Here is a 23,757-nt window from a genome sequence, read left to right on the forward strand (position 1 = left end):
CAATAAGTGTGAGTAAATGAGCTTGGTCTCATCTGTTGGAAGGCAAATTAGTATCACTGAGTCTTGTTCTGATTAGTGTTGGCCTCACTTCAAGGATCAGCAAAAATGTGCTTGTTTTTTGTTGCAGAAAGGCTGTGTGTTGAATTGCTCTACAATGTCACCCCAGTGTTTATGTTAATATCTCCCTCTCAGTTCGCAGTACAAGGTCAGTAAAGGTTTATGGCCTACACTCAGGACTTAGGTTGCCATCCCAGCTGTGAACAACTCTCAGAGAGGGGAGGTGCCAGTGCTGTCTGTGCTGGTGAGTGCAGGGTGCCTGGGAACAGCCCAGGGGCTGGGCAGTGCCTCCAGCTGGGCAGGGCTCCCCTTCCCCAGGGCACTGTGGCTGCCAGGGCCCTTCTGACAGCACTCTCTGCAGTGTTGCCTTCCGTGAGCCACAGCTGGAGATGGGGAAGGTGGTTCTTGGCCCAGGGCAAGAACCTGCTGGTGGCTGTCCTGACAGCTCAGTGGCACAGACGGGCGTGTGCCAGATCCAGCGACTTTTCCTGGCACCGTCTGAGTTACTGCTATGGGTGTAGCCAGTATGTGAATGAGAATGAACAAGAGTGGCATGCAAAATCTGTTCAAGAGGAAGCTTAAAATGCTGACAGATTGGGTTAATTTTTTTCTTGCATCTGGAATTCATACTTTCTTCCTTCTGCTGTAAATAAATCTCTAAGGCAAAACTTAGGAGATGATGATTTCTTCTGTAGTAACATTGCTTTTGGTCTTAAGATTTTCTTAGGTTTCCAGAGCTTCAAAAGGCACTCTTTCCTAAACATGTTTTTCTATCTGTAATGCTTGTCAGCTGTACTTGACTTATTTTCATATAGCATTTGGTGTTTCTACCAGAATCTTAGTCCTTGAAAAGAGTACAGTTGTCTGTGGCATTGTGGCTAGTTGGCAACTCCAAATACTGTTGAATGGGTGCAAGAAAACTCTCGGATATTAACTCTTTTCAGAGTTCAACACTTTTTTCAAGTAGCCAGGTATTTTTTTGAGCCAACTCTGATGACACCTTTTTGGATGCCAGTGCAACCAACCCCTTCTGCAATTTAATATTCTATTTTTAGTGAATGTAACGGATGGAGAATATCTATCTATCTGTCATGTTCAGATATATTTAGAGCACTGATCTTTGTAATGCTGATCAGCACCAAATGTATTACATAAGATTAGCATCAAAATATATACAATGGAAAGTCAGCTCTGCTGCAGTTGTTCTTAAATTATTTTTAGTATTGCCCACAAAGCTTGTATAGCTCAGTGCATTGCCCTGTTGTTGTGCTCTGTCTCTACTCTGTAGGAATAATTTTAAAAGATTAATTTATTTTCTTTCAGACCTTTTCAATCACGGGTCTCCTTCCTGAGGCTTCAAGTAAGATTGTCAGTCTGTGATACACACATTACAAAGATTTTAATAACTGTCTACTTTCCACCAGGACTGAAACTGAGACAAACAGTTTATCTCTAATCACCCTTCAACCAAGTTTATATCTGAACTTGTGATTTGCAAGTGCAAGATTCCAAATTCAGTTTCACTTATATCCTCAGCTAGTGTTGTTCTCTAATGCTGCTCAGGTGCCTTGATCTTTTGCAGTTACTCATAATGGTAATTTCAATTTTCCACTTTTAATGTGTACTCGGAATTAATATCTCTTTATTAAATATATCTGGTTCACTATCTAACTGTTTAGGATTGGAGTGGATTATTTGGGAGATTTGCGAAGTTTAAAAGAGGCAGACTGTGAGGAAACAGAGCATATTCTTCTCACACCACTCTAGAAAATTTATTTTTGTCTTTCAGATTTTCTGAAAAAAAGCTGATCCTTTCCTGTGAGTGTTTTTTAAAACTAGTTTGTAATTACTGAGGTTTAAAATAGATCTCAACTTTCTGCACATCCATCCCATCATCATAACTATTTGTAGCAGATGAGTCTTTTTTTTTCATGGTTTCTTTCTCAGTAGGTTTGTGGTGCATCTGATATATGATAGTCAGTAGAAAAAAAATTTGGTTTTGGTGATGTAGTTTTGAAAGTGTAATGCTACCATGCCACGGCTTCCTGGATCTTCCAGCGTCTCTTGTTCTGAGGTTGCAATTATACGTGCTCTGATCTTGGTTTATATTATTAATGTTTAAAAATAATCTCTGCTTTATTAGTGCCTGCCCTTGATGGTTGGTAAACGTTTGTTGCAGTGAAGAGAATGAGGAAAGAAAAGGCTAGAATGCCAGGGGGAATAGAAAAACAATTAGTTCAGCTTAAAATGTTGAGCTGAGAGAGAGACAGGAATTTTCATAGTGTCAGTTGTAGAACAGAAAGTGTCTCTCATGCTTGATCAGGGCAATGCAGATTTAAATAAGCTGTTTTCAGGGAGTTATATAGATGATAAGCAATATGAACAGCATATTTTTGTCCAGAATGTAAAAGACTAAGTGTATTATAACTTATCCAGAGACTATATTGGAACAGCTTGTCTTAATCAGTGAAATTATTTAGAAAATTAGGAACGCAAAGAAGGATGGGATTTGAAAGTTAAAATGTTGCAATGAGAAAACACTTTGATGAGAAGGATCAGTTCTTAATTTTCTCTGAGTATTCATGGAGATAGGAGTTTTTTTCTGAACCTTTTGGTCTATCCTTAGTGTTTGACTAGAAAAAGGCAGAGAGGGTCTGGACCAACCAAGTTCTCCATTGATTTTGCCCCAGTCTGCCTAGTGGCAAGACAGATACCTGTAAGATGTTGCAAGAAAGGAAAATGCCGATCTAGGAGGGCTGGAATTCTGGTTTCTTCTTAGGGAAATGGAAAAAGAAATGAAGACCTCATTTATAAAGGATAGCATTCTTCAGCTGGCATTAGTCATATGTATTTCAAGAAGAAATGTGTCTTACACCACCCAACAACATTGTTTTGCCCATTTAATTTATACAAGTTCCTCCAATGAAATAGGCTAGAGTAGCAAGAAAATGGATGTGAGCTGCATCTCTATTAGGATGTTTACTTATGTTCACTGACACAGCCAAGTGGTTTGTGGTATCCATGTTGGGTTTTTTCCCAGCCATCCCCTTATTCAGCATAGCTAAATTTAACTGTCTGAATAATTTAATGAAGTAGAGGGGAACAGGGTGGAGAGGGAGAGAAAGACTTCCCAGAACCAAATTCTTCCACTGAAGGGATGAAAGTACACTGGAATTCTGGCACCAGATTTAAACCCCAGCAACTTTATGAGGCCTGTTATGGTTTTGAATTGAAAAGCATGATGAGTCCTCACTGTAATGACACAAAGTGAATTTCTGATTGCCTTTTTTATTATGTGATCTTATAAGAATTAATCTGTGTCTCTTATTAGGTGGTGTTACATTGAATTGTGAGCTTTCATTTGCAGATGAATCACTATTCAGAACATATTCCAACAATGAGATTTGTCTGACAGTTCCAGAGAAATGTATCTCGTCCTCCTGTCTAAATGTCGAATATTGTGAACTTTGGAGGGGAAGTATGAAATCTAATAAAGTCACAAATCATCAGGAACAGTAGTGAATGACATCTCAGGAAAGGTTTGTGTAAATAATGGGTCAGTTACAATGGTGTAAGTAATGTGAAAGATTGTATTTTCCCCACTTGTTTTTTGAGATACATGAATTAATTGTATTATACCAGTACCTTGAAGATATGGTATTACTGTCAATGACAAACTTGTATCCATGTTATTTAAATGAGAGAACGCAAAAATATGAATTCAGTGTTTGGCACATTAAAGGAATTCATTAATAGGTATTTAAATAGCATATGTGGGAGGCTATTATATAATAAAATTTCAGAGTAATTACTATTTCATGTACAGTAATAAAAGCTAAAGATGGCAGTTGGTCTAATTTAAAAATAATCAAAAGTCAGGTAAGGTTTCGTAATTTTTTTTTGGTGAGAACAGCTTTGTTGAAACAGTCATTAGGAAGCTACTTATATTGGTCACAGAACACTTGGAAGTATCTATCTGATAAATCACTTTAAAAAGCTTTTAAACTTTTAAAAATGGAATTAAAAATCAAGAGGAAAGAGTTACACCAAATTACTTCATGAAGCATTTTCTTCTTTCTCATGTTGTCTTTTGCTGCTTAGATCGTGACTCACATAACAAATGTGTGATTTTTTTTTAAGATACACTGGCTAAACTCCAGAAAAAATCATCCAACCATCAAAGTCTGGTTTTGAGAGTACTATGCTCTTCATTTTATCTTGGTGAGAAAGTGGTTAAAAAACTTCTTTATATGTAGCATGTTATTTTGCTTACAGGTAAAAAAAAGAGCATGATTGCACAATCTTTACACTATTTTGTTACAGTAAGCTCTAAATTATTTCATACACAATTAAATTCTATGATTCAAGAAAGGATTTGGTTAAATGTATGTTGATATGGCAAAAGATTTGGAATTTCACAATTTTGGAACAACTCTCATATTAGAGAGTTGGAACACATGTAATTCAATTATAAACTTCTACAGAGTGGAATTATTCTAATCTCAATTAACACCAGGACTTGACCACAGAAGGCAGATGGCAATTAAATACGTTGATTGTATTTTTTCTGTGTAAGTGAATATCACCCTAACATGCTGGACCTCTCTCTTGTGTCTTGGGGATGGATGTCTGCCCTTCACCTCTGGAGGTGCATTCTCAGTAGCTGGTTGAAACCAGCAGCTAATGGGATTACATATAAAATATGATTAATCATTCAGTCATTAATTTGGCAAGCATGAAAAATTCAATAAGCTGTTAAAGTCAGAGGTATCAGGATCCACACACATTGTCCTTGAAATCCTTCTCAGGCTTGGGCCTGCTGGATAATACAAGGGGCATCATTTTCAGAAGCTGAGAAGTTATTCCAGGTGTTCTAGGGTTTGGATTCTCTGAGATTTCTTAAAGGAACTGGTTTTAGAAGTGCTCTCTAATAGCAGAGTTGTTTTAAAGCATCTCATTATTTATGCACCGTGAAACTTTTCTCACTTTTGATTACTTGTACAGTATTTTTCTTCTCAGATGATTCAAAGACTTGGAGATAAATCCTGTCTTTTCTGTTACTGAAAGACCATTTGCTGTTTGTCTTCCATGTCCTTAGGCTTTTGAAAATATTAAGGAAGAAAAACCGAAACAAAACAGAAATACCCCCAAAGGAATGTTTTGAGGAAGCTGCTTGTTCTAAGATGAATAGTTTGAGCATGATGTTTGGTCTTTTTTCCTGGTCCCTTCAAATTTTTCTTCCCAAAATTCTATATTACTAGAATATTAAATTTTTGTTTTTCTGAGGAAGCTAAAAAAAACAGAAAAAGTGATGTTCTGGAAGCTACAAGAATGTCCTGAAGGTGCAATATAAATGTTATTATGTACATTTAAAATTATTGCTTCAACTCACAGCTTATTCCTTTCTTCATGTCTTGAAATATTTCTTCTTTGCAAAATTAAAAACCATTCCAAGAACATAAATACTTAGTATGATTTATTCTTAAATTTTAGTTAATTTTTTTTAAAGCAGAACATTAATTTTAACTTTTCCTCATCAGTCAAGGACCTTATTTGCTCTGACACATTCATTCAAATCTTACACTTCGAACCTCTAAATTATGTCTCTTCCTTTTGCAAATTGTCCTTTAAGTAGCGAATATATAAGTAGCATAACTAATGGAGTTCAGATTCTTCTGTGTTTTTCTGCTAAATGGTGCTTTTTTTACAAAAAGGAGCAAACCCATCTACTAAACTTCTGAGTTTCTTCAGTGGAAAGAGGTTGTAAAATCCTCCTCCTCCAGTATGGAAAACAGGAAACCCAATAGTAAATCATCCCAGTTATGTGCAGTTCATGGCAGAAATCCCAGGGCCAAGCCCTATTGACTGAGAAACTCTGTGAACGGATTCTGTGCTTTATAATAAGTTGTTATGAGCAGGCAGGAGGCCAAGACCCAGATGGATTGATTGCCTTCTGCCAGAGGTATGGCAGCATCAGCTGCCTCTGTTAGGAATGTATTTAGTGTTGACAATGTCAGCTTGAAAACTGGAGTTCAGTTTGTGCCATCAAAACATGTTAATCTCGTGATCCTGGAGTAGCATCAAATGCTTTGTGAAAAAGCGCTACTTGAGTCTTATTTTAGGGTCTTCTCTATACTCCTAAATTATGATGCTGTTTCCTGCTCTAAAGAGAATGGATTTGCTGAGGCTCTTTCAGAGAAATCAAATAAATGTAGCTTTCCAAAACTGTCAGTAAGGATGCACACAGGATTTTAGTTACTTAGTGTGAAACCAAGCTTTTTCACAAAATGTGTAGTCTGTGAAGGGAATAGCATCAAACCAGCTCACAAATCAACGTCTCTTTGGAGCTGCCACCTGAAAGGGGAATGTTACTTTTGAAGCATTAAACAGATTACAGGAAAATATGTATCAATAGTCTGAGCTTCTCTACAAGAAAAAGACAAACTCAGTTAGCATTTTTTTATAACCCCAGGGAGAACTGATGATTTGATTCGTGGCCTAATCTAAATTCTACATTCATTGGTGAAAACAAGAATCTAATCCTGAAGCAATCTTACCGTGGCACATGTCTCAACATGTGAGCTCAAATCCATGCTGTCAGATTTCATGTCTGTTCTTACATATTAAACATAGAAAAATGTCAAATACAGAACTCTTGATCATGTTATTTTCGAGATGTATTTCCAAAGCAGGTCTGTGCAAAGGGGTGCAAATACATTTATAGGGTGAGAATGTGTCTGACCTGATTTCAGGCAGTGTGGCTACCTGTATGTGTCTGTGGTACTGCTGTAGATTCCCTTCATAGCTAGTGAAGGAAAATAGGTGCATACAGGGTGCATTTACTCTCTCCCTAATGCAGGATCTTTGAAAAGGTGGATTACTCAATAGAAGTTATTTCTCAGCTTGATGGTTTTCCTGCATGTGGTCAGGTGAATTATTCCTGAAATTTTCTGCATTGGGCAATTTACTGACCCAAGATGAGGCACCTGTAATCTCTGCAGTGAAGCAGTGTGACCATATAGGTGTGCTGAAGGACACAAACTAAAAGAAACTATTTTTCAGAAGGACTTCTGAATTCAATGAGAGAACAGTGACAGTCATGGCTGACAGTTTCTCAACCATGTCAGACTGAAGCAAATTAGATGGCCTAAGTCAGCTTGTTCTGCTTCGTGACACATTCTTTGTGTATTGGCTTCTACAGGAGTCCTTTTTGGATCAATAAACTACCTGATCTCAAGCTACTGCTTAGGCCTCACATAATGTTGAATTAGATTTTAAAAATACCCAATTCTATGCAGCTTCCTCCATCTAGTCAGCTGCTGGATTGAACCTGCAAATTTCAAACTTCTACTTCAGAGTACATGTGAGAAAGACAGTATCTCCCTGTGTTTCTTTCTCATTTTAGTTTAGCAGCTGCCCTTTGAGTTTTCTTTAAATGCTGCTACAAAAGTCATGGCTAATATTTGCTGGTGGGACACTTCTGTGCCTCACTCCTCTCTTCCTCATGAGCATCGCATGTTTGGCAGTGTGTTTGTAGCTCCTGTTGGCAAAGAGAGCTCACACTGATGTGTCACCCATTGTAGAATTGTTGCTTGCTGAGAAATAGGTACCCATGCTTTGCTACTGCCCATGAAATTACAGTAAATAGTAGATGGGCTTGAGGTAAAAGCAGAAGTAACTAAAGTGAAGAGCATAAGAAATCAATTGCTATACTTAAGGCAGATAGAGAAAAGTGGAACAGTTACAGTCCTTGTTGTTACTGCTTGTTCTGGTCTGGCTTTAGCATGGCTTCTTTTCCTGTTTTGTTTTCAGCTGGCAGGCTTAAGCCAGACTTAACTCCCAGGGTGACTGACAGCTCCCTGGAGATGGGATCAGGCCTTCAGCTGCTCTTTGTCTTTTACTTGTTTCCCAAAATAGATTCTGATCTGGGATGAAGTCACTCCTTCTGTCCTCCCTGTTTCTGCTGAGCATAAATTCATCCTCCGGGCCTTCTGCATTTCAGGATATATCTGACTGATTAAAAAGGCACCAGATTTTGTCTCTACTGCCCCCATCAAAAAGAAGACCTGCGGACTCTTGCTTTCAGCTGTGTGGATGTTGCCAGGCTTCACACTACTTGACTTAACCTATTTACACAGTGCAGTCCCCAGTGGGCAGATAACAGAGTTATCTCTGTTAGGGTTAGGGTTACCACCAGGTTTAAGTGCATAACCTGTGTCTAGCACAGAACTTTAAAAGTACTTTTTATATAAAAGATAGCAATGAATGTGAATCATTGATAAAACCTTGTATGATGGAAGAATAACTAAGGGATGGTTTGTGACTATAGTAAATTGGCCATACTGTGGTTTGTGGGAACTGGGGAGACACAAAGGCATTTTTCCTAACTGGATGCATAATTGTGCAATGAATGTAAGATATGTCAAGAATTCAGTCTGAGACAATAGAATATTGGAATAATGATAAACTATCTGAAATCCTGATTCATGCCAGTGGCAAAGAGTATGTACATGAAACATTCTGGACAGAGCACAGGACTCTCTTACCTCAAGGCAAGGTCATAGAAATCATTGTGGTGACAGCAGGAGAAGACTTCTCCTGTAAAAGGTAGGGCACACCTACCCACATGGGTGCCAGGTGTTCCCAAGGCACACCTGCAGGAGAATGGTCGTAAGGAGCCCTGATCTGCCCACTTCCAACTATTGGTTATAAGAGGAGAGTTTTTCAGGCCTTGTGGCTTTATACCAGGGATTTTAAGATGCATAAGAGATCAACACAACTGACAAAGTTCAAGTTGATTAGTTTAAGGAAATTTCTTATGATAAACAGTTTAGAAAGATTGGTTGGCTTTAAGGCAATTTTAGATTTTGCCTGTGAAGCTGTTGTACACTATTGCTGACTGCAAGAACTTCTTGTTATTGCAGAAGGATTATGTTTGTACTTGTTAATGGTTTTAATTACCAATTAACCTTCTTCACCAGAGAAGAGACAGAGTGTAATGTCTAAGAAAAAGAAATTTCTTCACAATAAATTCTGGCGAACTGAAATCTAAGTAACTGGGATGTAAAATTTTGACAGTTTACTAGTATCTTTTATGTTTAATAGTTGTAAATGTGCAAAACCCTCAAATAGTCTGTTCAGTACTTAAAATAGTGTGGCGAAAAAGGTTATTTGTGTTGGGGTGTGTGTGTATTTCTTTTTATTGCTGTTTTGCAAATTTGTGAAGGTGTAAGCATGAGAAGCAGAATTCTCAAAACCAGTCAGGTCTGTCAAATAGAAATATCTGTGAGGAAACAAGGTTGCTCATATCTCATTAGGAAGGCAGGAAGATGCTGAGGCAATTATGTATTTGTCAGCTAGTTTAAAGATACATTTTGATGCCGAATAATTGAAGATGCATTTGTCCTGAAGGCTCAGCTTTACAGGGTGTACATTTTAATTTTAACTGCAAGAGATTTCACTCACATGAACTGTTAATAAAGCTATTGTTTCTTTGGTACCTTGAGTTCACGTTCAGAGAATAACTACACATTTTTCTTTAAGAGGTTTCTTTTAATTTGGTGAGAAAACAGGTGTCTTGGCAAAAAGGGTTTTACAGAGAAAAACATGCACCTTCACAAAAGTATTACAATAGATTACCAGGACTAGCAAGCATTGCTATGGTAAGGAACTTCTGTTACACTCAGCAAACACAAACTCTATGCAACTTTGGTTAAGTACCCACGCCTTACAGAAAATAAAGAGGAAGAAAAGAATAAGAGATTAAGAGAAGAGGTGATAAAGAGAGAAAAAGAGAGGAAATAAAATAGTTACCACTTAGAAAGTCACACATTGACAGCTCTGGAGAACAGACCAGGGTTCCACAGAGACCTCCTGTGTGCGTCTTCATCTGCTCTGCCCTCTACAGCCAAACCCCCCAGGCTGTTCAGCCCATCCCCTCCCCCTACACACACACACAGACACACATGCACACAAAAGGTGGTTCTGACCCAGTAATCTCTGATCTGGTATGTTAGAAAATTGGAAAAGATTTTTCCTCTGCAAAGGCCTCAGCAATTTATCCAGAATTATTTCCCTAAATTTCCCCTACATTTGAAGAAAGGGAAACAAATTGATATTGTCACCACAGTGCTGTGAATAAAGTCAGGGTCCTCTGTACTTGCAAGAACCTGTCTAAAACTTTATTAGTAGTGCTGGGCAATACTAGATAACTCTGCTTGTATGCTGTTTGTGTTCATTTTCTGTGGAACAGCAGTAGTCTTTCACTGGTAAAGAGTCACTGTTTCCATAACTTTAAAGTTTTCATGTTACGTTTGTTTCTTCTGTTGTTAAACAACTATTACTGTATATTCAGTTTTCATTTAGGAGCTTTCTGTAGGACCTACAGCTGTGTTAAAAGATACACTTCATGAAAGTCTCTTGACCATTTGCTCAGTGAGTTGAACATATTTTTACTGAGAGACTTTTGGAGCTAGGCATCTTCAGGGGGTTCCTAATTATATCTCAGTAAATCCTTCTATTAATAGCTATTCTTACTTTCGTGTTTAGATGTACTTCTAGAATTCACACAGCCTTTTGTCAGTTCTTTGTTGTATTTCTGCAGCTTCCAGTGCACAAGAAAATTTCCATTTGTTTCCCAATTACAATTGTGTATGTTTTAAATTATAAGTATGTGCTGGGTATCCTTCCAGGAGCATTCCATAGCTAATGGATATTATTCTGGAACTTTGATTTCTGTGGTAATAATAAAAAATGCATGCTCTGAGTAGTTTAAATACAAAGAAATAATTTTTTTTTTTTGCTGAAAGATTCATGGATGGAACTCTTTAATGACAGGTCTAGCTGTTTTGGTCCTTGCAGTTCTATTTTTCTGTTGACTTACAAGCCTCTAATATGTACAACGTTCTGCAAAGTTCTAAACCATCTATTTGAAGTAACAGAGCTTTTAGAGGAGGCTTGAATGGTTGTGAGAAGGACAGACTGAGGGTATACAGAAAAGTGTGCACTATTCTACTCATACAGAAAAGGTGCTGCTAGTTATCCTGCATCCTGAGGTCAGTGATTTCATCTGACTCTCAGATTACAAAGTTGGAGTTTTGCTGGGATGAGGTATCTCCAGGAGACCTGGGTCTCAGTGCTGTGGTTTGGGAGCCGGGGCAGTCTCTCATAGTTGCTATTGCTGTTGTTCAGTTTCTTTTATCTGGACATGGAAAGTGTATAAATCAAGATGAGTTAAATGGAAGAACACTGGGTGCTGACGACCTACAGCTTTCTGCTGTGGTCTAAGTTTACTTTGGAGTGATGCACACCAATTAAAAAATTGGTGGTAACAATTTCTGTGATCACTGCAGCTGTCCACTCAAGGAGATGCCAGCCAGGTGATTGGGCCTCTCACTGAGGGACAGAGGAGGAACGTGGCTGTGGTTAATTCGCTCTACAAGCTGCACCAGTCGGTTCTGAAGGTAGGCTGCTTTGGCATTTCTCTTCTTACCATGTTACCTTCTTTGCTCTATCATGTGCACATTCCCCTGTTAGCTGTGAGAACTCTGACAAAAACAGCCCATTTTTGGTTTAAGAGCTGCACCTTGCTATGCTTTTGTACAACTCTGAGACTTGGCTGACCCTGGTAAGCACTGCCACGTTACAAATTGTCAGTATTAGAAGAGTGAAAGATGTGCTTATAGAGAATAATCACATGTCACAGCCATTATTTTGTGAGCATAAACAATTGAACTTTCTACTTTTTCTTGTCTTTGTAGCAGTCAACCTGATAGCCTTTGTCTGCATCTGTCTCAGACCAAACTTACATTTTTCAGAAGACCCTCAGTGCTTTCCCACGACTGTGGCTAAACTGAAAAGGGGAAGAAAGAGTGAAATCAAGAAAAGCAACACCTCACAGATATCTCTGTACATGGTTACTCTGACCAAAGTCTGGCCTGGAAATTTTTCAGGACTAAGCACAGTTATGAATAATTCCAATTTACTGGCTTAGTGATGCCAGTGCTTACACAGCCTTTGTAAACTAAAACAAACAGATATATTGATAGTTGCAGTTAACCATGTTTAATTCCTAGTCTGATTAGAAAAAAGATTGTGAGTACTCCTGACTCTGGATATGTTTAAAGAATGTTAACAAATGCTAAAAAACCCTATAAAATTTGCTTGGATTTTGCAAACGGATGGTAGATCTAGTTTTAAGTCTGCTTTCTCTGATCCTTTTAGTAATGAACCTCATGTGTCAGTGTTGGAGGGAGATCTGATATGATTCAGTCTTTGAATTCAGTACTTATTTGGCTTAAAAATACTATTGTGTAGCATGTTCGTAACTGTAAGGAAATGGTAGAATATTTCTTCAGATGATTCCTTGACTTTCAATTCTAATTATGTTGTAGCTCCACATAAACAGCTATTTAACATGTAGTAGTATAATAGTCATAATGCTGAGAAAGAACAACCATTATTTAAATTATTTGCCACAGAGCTGTTTGTATAGTCCTCCATGAATTCTATATTTAGCCGTGGGAGAATACACCAGTTATTTTTATTCTGATTCTGTTAGCCCTTCAGCTAAATTTCATCTTAACTCCATTGAATCACTTCCTTGCCAAGGCAGAAGCAGAGTCGATAGGAAATTTGGGAGCAAAGGACTGATACTGCTGCATTGAAAATTCCATCCATGTAAAAGACATTTGAGAGTTATCTCTACCTATGTAAACCACTCATTACTAAGGATAACTCAGTATGTTTTTAAATGAAGTTGAGTATTGTGGATTGTAATAATTTGTTGAATATTGACTATTAACAATTACTTTACAATTTTTAGGTAATTTCCAATCAGAGCTCGTTTCCAGCAGCTGCTGAACAAACAGTCACAACTGCCTTAAAGGTAATTGAATGTCCATATGCTGCAGGGATAGGGCTGAGCTTTGCTTTGTTGCATTTAAAATGGGAGCTTACTGCCACATACAATTTTGTGTCAGTATATTTAGTAACAGATATACAAGTATTCTGACATTTATAATTTGTTGTATCTTCAGCCACATATGTGTTGCATGTGCCAACTCACTGCTTGAGTAGTGTTTGTATTCGGAATCTTCTCCTAATGGTCAGAACACAGATGTCATCTTGACTGAAAAAAAAGTCTTTCTCTGCAGCATTCACAAAGCAATAGCTGGATCCTTCATCGCCCCTTTCCTCCCCCTGACAGATACATCAAATTACAGCTTTTATGCTACCTGGTGCCTTCCTGGAGAGGGCTGTGGATGGCTGTGCAGCCTGTGAGGATGACAGCTCTCCACATCCCTCCTGCTGGGCACTGCTCTGGGAGGGGTTGTGTGCAGGGCAATGAAGGGCAGCTTGTGTGGGGGGGATTAACAGCTGAACCAGGTGTGTACACCACAACATGTATGTGTACAAACCAGGAATGCCAAATTGTTGTGCATCTTTTTGAAGGAAAGCTTTACACAGAAGTAGCAAACAGCTTTATTTCTGCACTTTATTAGTAAAATCAATTACAGAGAAATGTTATCTTAGGCTTTGGTCCTTCTATTTAGCTTTTTTAAATGCAGAATAATAAAAGGGACTGATAAAATGAGCTGCTTCTCAAGGTATTTTTGAGGTGTCAAAATGCAAATGCTTCTAGTTTTGGTTTCCTTACTTGTGCCTTTTTCTATTTCAGGCAGTTCACGATCTAATGGGTAGTGCTGTTCAGCCGTTGCTGAACTCTGTAGGAGATTCAGTGGAAGCCATTATCATCACTATGCACCAGGAAGATTTTTCTGGGTAACTAGAAATATCTTTTAAATTTACCATTGCTCCAGGAAGATATCCTGCATATGCATAATAGATTGTTATTGCTACAAAGTCCTTGAAGCAAGAGCTCTTGTTTGTTGAGAAGGTGATGCTTTATGGTCAATGAACAGAGAAAACAAAATTACGCCTATCTATTGAAACAAGATAATCAGGTAGCTCCTGTCTTCTTCCCCCCCTCCTTTTTTTTGCATTGCACTTATTTTTTGTAGACAGTCTTGAGAACTGTCAGTATTCCTGTTTCTCAAAGCATATAGCCTCTGATTAAATATTTAAGTTTTATTTTTAATTTAAATGTCAGATATAGTATATTATGCTATTTTCCCATAGCATTTTCATTAAAGTTACCCATATTCTTTACATGCAAAGAATCTTGAGTCTTACCTATAATTGAGACTTCCTTTCTGGATTTTATTTTGGTTGTCATGTCTATGCTGACACTGCTTATATCTTCATCAGTTGTCCTGTTTTATATCTTGGAAATTAATGGAAAACAGTATATTTTCAGAGTTGTTTCGAATTTGCTTTTTTTTCTTTCTTTTTTATGAGGAAAATTTTATTCTCATTGTCTTTCTTTTGGCACCAGTAGCAAAATGCCTGTCTAGGTAGATAAACTCTTTCCAGCCAAAGGCTAAGTTTAGTCAGATAGCCTGTATGTTTGTATGTTCAGGTTCCCGAGTTTGGAAAAGCTCTTTTGCCTGACTGTGAGCCAGAGAAACAGAAAGATTTGTGTCCAGGCGCTTCTGTGCTGCTTCTGTGATATTGACTTTATAATCCTGGGATTGGAGGAATCTAGGAAACTAATTCTATATAGAGAACAGGTTCAGGATAGGCTAAACTAGTAACCCTCTGACATATGTTCATATTTTATGATCTATTATTAGAGTTTTGAATCAACAACCGTGACATTTAAATTTAGGGGCTGGATTTGAGGTTTAGGCTCCAAACTGATGGAAGCTCTGCCAGTTGAGTAGGAGTGGGATTATTTCCTTTATCTTGTTAGGGTGAGAATGGCTGATAAAGATATATTTTTTTGACTACAGTGTCAGAGGGAGCTACATGCTCCTTATTTTCAGTAAAAATGAGACACTAAAATTCATGTCATGACTTCATGGGGTAGAAAGAAAATTAAAAAGAATCAAATAGGTTTTGGTTGTGTTTTAAAGATTAATTTAGCTGCCCTTATTTCTTTTTCTTTTCTTTTTTGCCAGATCATTATCCAGCTCAGGAAAACCAGATGTCCCTTGTTCTCTCTACATGAAAGAGCTACAGGGTTTTATAGCAAGAGTCATGACCGACTACTTCAGACATTTTGAGTGTTTTGACTTTGTCTTTGATAACACTGAAGCCATGGCTCAGAGAGCCATTGAGCTTTTCATTCGCCATGCCAGTTTGATACGGCCCCTCGGTGAGGGTGGGAAGATGCGCCTTGCAGCGGATTTTGCACAGGTACCCTCAGTGCTGATTTCTGCTCTTTGCTGTTATTTCACTGATGTCGTTGAAAAGTATCAGTACCATCAAAGTATAAACAGGCAGTTGTAGGGACTGGTGTGTTCCAGGGCTAAACATTCTCTCTGATAAGGTACTGGATCCTGATAAATGCATCCACTAGTAGTTGAAGATCCCTCATGACTGTAAGGCACGTTCAGAGAGATCTGACAGCTTCCTGTCAAGTGACTGCTGTGTTTAAATTCAGCTGCATCTTGACATTTTATCCCGCTTGGCTGACCTCTTCAGAACGTCCATCATTTGCCACCATTCATTCACTTCATTCTTGCTCTCCCCTGTAATGGAATGATGTGTCACTTTCTTAATCGCTCCATATATCACAGTGCCCACAGTGGTTAATGGCTAACTCAGCTGCTTTGCAGTGAGGGAGACAAGCTAAAGAAATACCAATACCCTGGGGAAGAACAGCGCTATGGGAAACAGAAGTGCAGTTTTCTTGTGGAATTCTCTTCATGATCTGACTGACTGACCAGCCTCTGAGCTTTACCTAACTCTGTACTGGACTAAAACACAAAAGAAATTGCTAGATTCATACCCACTCCCTGTCTGTGTTATTTACTATATTAAAATTTAATTAGTATTGCTGTGTGGTTAACTTGCCAAAGAATCAGGCATCCACTAGATCAAGCTGAGGGTGCCAGTTATTATTATCCAAGTGGAAAAGGGAATTAGCACCAGCTGTCTGCATACCAAGTGATGCTTTTGGATAGTAGGTAACTGAGGTAGGAGAGGAAGGCAGGGAGGCAGGAATTGCTGCCCCCTCCACTCCTGCATGTGGCTGCTTGGTATCATTTGCCTGTGAGTTACATACTCCTGAGTAAAATTTTTTTATTCGTTACTCAAAAGTAGCAAATCAGAGAAATTAAGGGGAAGTTTTCAATTGCTTTCAGTGAGAAAGTTCCATTCCCTTCTCTATTTTGAAGACAATGGCATAAAACTGGAGGGGAAAAAAAGGAAGCTTGACTCCTCCCTTGGAAGGGATATAGATAATTTTTGTAATTTGTGCTATTTTTAGTAATTTTAACTAAAGGAAGTGATATAAATTTGGGAAATGTCTTCACCTGCCTCTACAGTAAGAGCATCTGATCTATGCACCTATTATAATCTAAAAATAGCACTTATTTATCATTTTTAAACACTCATTATTACATGAACTGCCTTTTAAGTGAAAAATGAAGGTATGTTTTCATCTGAGTGTAGAAGAATTTGCATGGTCTTCCTGGCTGTGCTGAGTATAACTCCTGAATGGACAACTGTGTAAATATAAATATTCTGATTTCTCTTCTTTTGTACCCTGGACTCCAAAAACAAAGGTTTGAATTCATTCTTGTCTCCCGCCTTCACCTGTTGCTACATCTGGAGGCTGTCTTGTGTCTTTTTTTAATCTTCACACTGCACCATATTCTTGGCTTGTTTAAAAATGGGCTTAAGACAAGAAATCTATCTGTGTCCAACCAGTCCCATACACTCAGTGCTCACTCTGTGCCATTGAACATCTCTGCACAGAGCTCCTGAGGGTGTGCAGGCTGCACGGGGGCTGTGCTGTCCAGAATGACCTGGACACTCTGTCCTCTTGCTTGGTATAACAGAAAAAGGACTGAAACATTCTGTGTGTGGAGGCTGCCTTATATCCATGTTTTCTGTGATATATGTGCTCCTCCCAAAAACCTGTTGGATTGTGGGCACGTGCCCATGAGAGCATCTCCTGGTAACCACACGGGAAGGTTGTTGCTCTGACCCAGCCAGGAGTTCTGGACACGGTGGCCAAAATGTGGCTGTAATCCTGATCAGGACTAGGGGAGGTTGCTGCTGCTTTGGGCTGAGCAGAGTAGAGGGCTGATATTCAGCTGGGCTGCTGATTGATTGGAAGTATAAATTTTTCCAAATGGCCATAAATGCTGCATGTAGGACTTCTTATTGTTCCAGAAAGGCACTGCATTGTTCAACTAAAGCCAAACCTAAAGGAAAGGACCTGCCTGCAAAGACACACTGTGTGAAGGAGGTGGTTTGGTTTTAAATTGTTATAACTGGTACTCTGTCTTATAGAGTCATTTTAAATTTTCTCTGCTTGAAAAAGGGTTACATGTTTCTGCTCAGAACTGACTTCTGTGATCTGAAACTCCTTTTGGTATTTTGGGGTTGCTTACAAACAAAAGACATGAGCAGAAATCTCTCCATGAGTTTTGGTTAATTTAAGATTCTATTACAAACACGCATGCAGTATGTCAAATAATCTTGGATTGCATCTGATTTTGGGTATCTCGTGCTTGTGCACATTTCTTTGAGGCCACTCAGAGTAAGAGTTACAGCTGCCTTATACTCAGCAGAATAGCTTTGGCTGAGAGTCAGATTTGAAAATTTTTGCACTGGAAATGTGTTTTATTGATAAATTGCCTCAGAATAACAGGTGTCTACACAGAAGGGGGAAAACAAATTTCAAGTTCTCTTTGTTCAGAACTGGGTTTGGTGAGGTGCATAACAGCCAATTTTGTTGAGTGAGGCTCAACTTTTAAGTTGGGAATTACTGCTGTACTCTGTTGAATTCTGTCTTATCCTGTTTCCAGTGTCAGTATTGCATTTGGCTGACCTGTGCATCACAGATCTTTCAGCAGTGAGTCTAGATGTGTGCTAGTGTGGCAGCTGTAAACAGAGCTATGATAGGCTTGAAATATGCCTGAGTATCATTAATATGATTCCATGTAAATCAGAGCATACAGAAACACAGGAACAGTGCAAGCCCTAGGTTTCCTAGTATGCAACACTGCAAGGTTTTTATCCCATGCTGTGCTGTGGTTCCTTGGGAATCTCATTTGAAATATTTCCAGTCTACAGGCTGAATTCACCTCTTTTCATGCTCTCAGTTTTTATGCAGGCAATTACACAAGATTACTTTGCAGTTCACTCCTCTGTGTTCCTGAATCAGTTTGTTTAATTTTGTTTTGTGTTGTTAAGGTGCCCTTAATTCAGTATTCACATATTTAATACCAAATTTCAGTTTTTAATTCACTACTAGTCAGACTAAAAAAAATGTGCTCCTGGAGGCAAGCAAACCAGCAAGCCCTGATGGTTTTCAACATTTCTGTTTTCTGGGGAGTACCAGTTCTTGTCCAGAAGACCTTTTAGCTTGCTTGGTATTCAGAGTTGTTACAGTACTTAGGCATACTTTGGGATTGTGGCTTGTGGTTCAGGCCTTCCCAAAACCAGATGGAAGTGCTGGACAATCCAGCGAAGAATGAATTATAAGCACTATCTGTTGAGGAATTTATTTAGAAGAGATGAGGAGCCTACAGTAACATTTGGCATGGAAATTAGTAGTCTGCTACACAGAGTTTGTAAGCTGATACAGGAAAATAGCTGTTTATTACTAGCAAATACAAATCACAACTGCATTGAATAAACTAGTCTAGTAATTGCAAAGACAAAGTAATCATTATGCTTCATGGCATGAAGGCATGACATGATTTCCCATCTATATTGGAGCAACACATAAGGCGGGAGCCACTGTCTGTGCCAAGAACCCCGTCTCATGTCATGACTGATTATTTTTAGCCTTGGAGAGTGAACTATTTTTATTGGTCCTTTTTGAGGTAATACTATTCTGTATATGCTTTTCTGTATTTCTTATGTAGATATGATTTATAGTTGGGTTTTGTGGCATTGTTCAACTAGTTTTGTGGAATATAGTTAACATTGCCACCAATTCTTGAAGTCTTTCTCAAAAAATGACTGCAAAATGAGTTTATTGAATTTTCCTAGAAAAACGTTTTATGGTAGAAGTTGACAATGCTGAATTCTAGTTAACTGAATGTAGAAGAAATGTTTCTATCTGCTGGCTAGCCCTATGGTCAGAATGTGGTTTCCTGATTCAGTATATTGTATGTGGCATTAAAAAGTAGCAAGATTATTTGGCATTTGGATTTTAAAAAATGTAAATAGATTTTCTCATTTGATCAAACATGATGATACAAGTATAAAAGTGATTTTTCTCATTTTTCATAAACTCCTTTTTGGTTTCTTACAGAGAAGTGAGAGCAGCAGGATGCTGTAATCACAGTTGTAGTCATAAGGACAGAAACTACTAAAGCTAAAATGCATTTAATGTTTAATGCTAATTACCTTCCTGGAAAGAGGGAATTATTTTCTGATGTGTGTTATTTTAGAGGTGTTACAGCTGAAAGATTTACTTAAGCATCAACAGTTTTGGAATTGCTGCATTGGGGAGAAATCAAATACCACTTCCCTTGAAGGCCAGTTTCTTTCATATAATAGTTCAGAGCTCTTCTGCTCCCTTGCTTGTTAAAGCATTCTGTTCTGGTGAATGGCTAGAAAAAAACATTTTGAGTTAACATTTAAAAACTTGGAATTCATCTTGGCCAGGAGGAAATGTAATTGCCAAAAATTTAATGTTAGGGTTTTCCAGCTGAAAAAACAGCTGTTTAGGAATGAGAGATCTTGAAAATACCACAATAGGCACTAAACAATAACTTCACCATGGGGTTTTTCAAAGCACTCTTCAATATATATGCATTATCTGTATCTAGACTGCATATTAACTTCACCCTTGAGTTGCTGAACATAATCCAGTTAAAGAAGCCACGCATGTGATGTGTTTTTTTTACAGTATGGCCATCCAGTGAATAGTTCAACAGATAATTGACCATCTAGCCCTGGGCATGGCAGGGTCATATGAGTAGAAAAGATAATACAGCCTTTTTGGGCTTGGAGAGCAAGTGCCATTGAGAGGAAGCATATGTTGGGCAGGAATCTGCCACTGTGTTATGCAAAGCATAGCAAACCAAGATGAATAAATCATGGAAAAGCAATGGGTTTTGAACAAAGTTAGAAGAAACAAGTCATTAGGCCATCTTCTCTTCTATTTGCTGCTTCCTTTTTGGCAAGCACAGGCATCTCCTACTGCTTCCCTTGGATCCTGTGTTAATGATTATCTCACATCAAGCCTCTGTGGTTGCAAATTACTGCTTGGACACCTGATTTATCACCAAATTTAACCTGGATATCTGAATTTTCAAACTTACTATTCTGGAAGAGAAATTTGGAAAGGAAACAAAAAATGCTACTTTGCCCTTTTATATGTAAATTCTACAGGACATGACTGTGTGAAAGATCTTGCACACATGATACAAATACTGGCTTGCTGACAGCCAAAACCATCACCTCACCAACATGCTTTGGAAACTATAGCTGTGTGTAATAGCAAGAGCTGCTACAGAATAAACATGTTGCATGAATCAACAGTTGATGCTGTTTCAGGTGATGACAGGTGGCAAAACGCAGAAGTGAAGTGTGCTCGATCCTCCGCCCGACTCCAGCACCGGAACAGCAGCAGCTGTTCCAGCCGAGCGGTTCCTCCCCAGCACTTGCTCCCATCGCTGGCACGATGCTCTGCAGAGACAAAACCACACTCAGGGGCCTGCAAAAATGGATGGAACAGCAAAAGGATGCTGTAGCATCTCATTTCACTGTTGGGCTCAGACAAATACTTAAAATTCAAGTGAAGAAAACAACCTTAGTTATTACATTGATTATTTCTGTTGGAGAGTTTGGGTTATAACACATAGCGTTATAAATTTAAAAAAGAGTTTCTGTGGTTTATGTACTTTTTTACCACATTATTTTTCACTCATTCCCACTCTTCATGAGTCAATTTGAGATGGTATAGTATGCTCAAAGCTTAAAAACAATATTTTTCTTTGGCAGCTAGTACTTCACGAATCAACCATCTGCTGCCATTAAATCTATCTAGTTCTAGCAATACTAATAATTTCCTACAGTGAATAAAGGTTGAAGATGAAGTAATAGAAATTTTCAAAGGTAAATTTTCTTCTTTAGTACTTAAGCCTAAAAATACTGATTTATGTAAACAGCAAAGTATATTCAAGAGACTTCATTTAAATTTGTTTTAATAAGGAATTGGTTAAGCTGTGGAGAGTTTCACTTACATCTCATTACTTCATATTCTGTTTCAGGAGTGAAACAATCTTTTGAAACTTATTAACCAAGATTATGTTTTGCTATGCTGTTATTTCTTTCCCCTCATGAGTACAGTTTGATCCACACATCTCTGTTTCTGCAAGTTAGACTGGCAGTTTGTTGCCTGTTATCAAAGTCTCTAAAGAACCTAAAGGAATTACGTTCTCCCTGGTCCCTCACAGCTACAAGCCCACAGCTCCCACCAGAGCTGGGACACCAGCTCCTGCAGGATATCAGTTACTTCCAGCTGCCCCCAGCCAATACTGATGCCTGAAAAGAAGCTCTGGAGAAATCAGAATCTTGCTCCCATTTGTTTTTCAGTGTCTGTGGCGTTCTTGTCTCACGATGCAGCAAAGCATACTTAATTAGCTGCTCTTTTTGGCTGCCTGCTCCTGATCCTGTGGCAGACCGGCCTCTTGGCTCCCGTCTGTGCTCAGAAATGTCCCGGGGGGCCTGAGGAGCAACATGCCAAACTTGTAGTTTTCATCTTAGTTTGGAGCTGGAGCACCTCCTTGCAGCGATCCCCAGGGAGAACCTGCCTCTCCTGGGTGGGTGCCCTCTGCCTCTCTCCCTTGTGCCGGTGGGTTCAGCGCATGGCACAACAGCTGGTGACTCCTCAGGCACAGGGACACTGCCTTCCCACCTGCCTAACTTGGACCCTATCTGATGGAATGGAATAGTGTGCCTGCTCGGGAACTGTGGGACTGGGTTGTGTGAGCTCTGCAGCCCCAGGAACAGGTGCCCCTTGCACCGGCAGGCGGAAGAGGTGCCCTCACCCCCAGGCTGTGAAGGGGATGGCACAGTGTTCCCACCTGGCTGTAGAGAGAAGCCTGAAGATCTGGGGACCAGGAGGGTAGCAGGCAAGAGGAAGCTGGGCTGTTATCCAGGGCTGGAGCCTTATTTTGGTTCCTGGATTTTTATTCTCTTTCTGCTCCCGTGGGTTTATGCAGATTCCAAGCAGCTGGAAGTGCTTGTTGTGGGGCATGTAGTCCAAGGTCCCGAGGCTCGGACAGCAGCTCTCTGGGGCATTCCCTGTCACCTTCCAGAGGCTCTCACCTCTCCTGGTCTGTAGAAAAAGCAGAGGTGCTTGGGTTGGGCCCTTCAGCTTCTTGTCTGAATGAGTGTTGTGCAGGTGGATACTCCTATGGCATGATCCACCTGACCTATTTTAGGTGTCCACCTCGGGGACAGATGCATCACCTCTCAAGTGTGGCTGTTTCTCTCCACTGAGTCTGAAGAGAACCTGTAGATGTTGAGAAGCAGGTGAAATGATTCCCATCCTGCCACCTGCTTTTAGATATGGCTGTCTGAAATATATGGCCTTGATTTGCATTAATTGCTAATTTAATTTCTTCTGGGTTTCGATGAACTATAGCTTCATAGTTCACTACACCATGTTTCTTGTTCCTGCTGGAACCCAGTATAGTTACATGCCCTTGGTGAAGCCAGTGGCCCAGCAGTCAGCTCTGTCTTAGGAAATTAGGCAGCTGGAAAGAATAATATTATAGTATTAAAGACTTGACTGTAAATAGTGTCATATCACAAATGCTTTGAAACTCGTTCAGCAGCATTACATAAATGGGAAACTCATTGTATGGTGGTTTTGATCTGGTTACTTATTTTAGCTGTCATCCTTTGAAACTTAGTTTAATTGTGCAGTATGTGTAAATCAAAGACTCAATAGTCTTTCAAGTTGGGGATTTTAAAAAACCGACATGGAGAATAAAGCTTGATCCCTCACTTGCCTAGCTCTTCAGGAGAGCAAAAAATAAAGACTTAATCCATATCTGACTAAAATTACCTGTGGGTTTTTTTGAGTGGGGTTGTTTGTATTGGTGTGCACATTAACTGAAATTTTGCTGTGTAATCTTCATGTTCACTCTAGATCCAGAAGGGAAATTGTTCTTTCTCACTTCTGTGTCCTCACTGTTAATGAAGAGCCTGTGACAGAATTTGGATGTAAAAACCCAAGCAGAGCATGGCTCATGTTCAAAAAAGCAGGAGAACTCCAGTGCTTAAAGTGTTTTAAATTTGTTTGTTTTTAAAGATGGCTGCTGTAACTCAGAAACTGAACATTATGCAAATAAGCATGAAAATAATGTCCGTATTCTTTCCATAGGGCCCTGTGGCAATAGGTCCCAGCTGCCTTCTTTCTAATCTGCGTAGATTTTATGCCCCAAAATCTGGGGCCCAGCATTCAAGAAGGAATCATTTTGTCCTTCACCAAAGAAAAATATGCACAGCTGAAATGGGTCTGCAATTGAACTGCTTTAGCAATGTTTTGTGAAGACCTGCCTAAACTTCCTTTCTTCCCAGGCTGTGGTCAGATTCTTGGGATATTGACATAAGTGCTTCATCAGGAAATTCATTGCCAACAAAATAAATCTACTG

At 39.1% G+C, this 23,757-nt stretch overlaps 1 protein-coding gene across 1 annotated transcript in view; it reads left to right on the forward strand.

Moving 5' to 3' along the window:
• Nucleotides 1-23,757, forward strand: part of COG5 (component of oligomeric golgi complex 5) — a 179,434-nt gene that overhangs the window by 142,717 nt on the left and 12,960 nt on the right. Inside the window, exons 15-18 of the mRNA XM_071552623.1 lie at nt 11,409-11,519; nt 12,881-12,943; nt 13,736-13,839; nt 15,078-15,315. Of these exons, the coding sequence (XP_071408724.1) occupies nt 11,409-11,519; nt 12,881-12,943; nt 13,736-13,839; nt 15,078-15,315 (516 nt within the window). The remainder of the gene's footprint in view (nt 1-11,408; nt 11,520-12,880; nt 12,944-13,735; nt 13,840-15,077; nt 15,316-23,757) is intronic.

The sequence above is a fragment of the Pithys albifrons genome, chromosome 3 (assembly GCF_047495875.1).
Source record: "Pithys albifrons albifrons isolate INPA30051 chromosome 3, PitAlb_v1, whole genome shotgun sequence".
Lineage (NCBI taxonomy): Eukaryota > Metazoa > Chordata > Aves > Passeriformes > Thamnophilidae > Pithys > Pithys albifrons.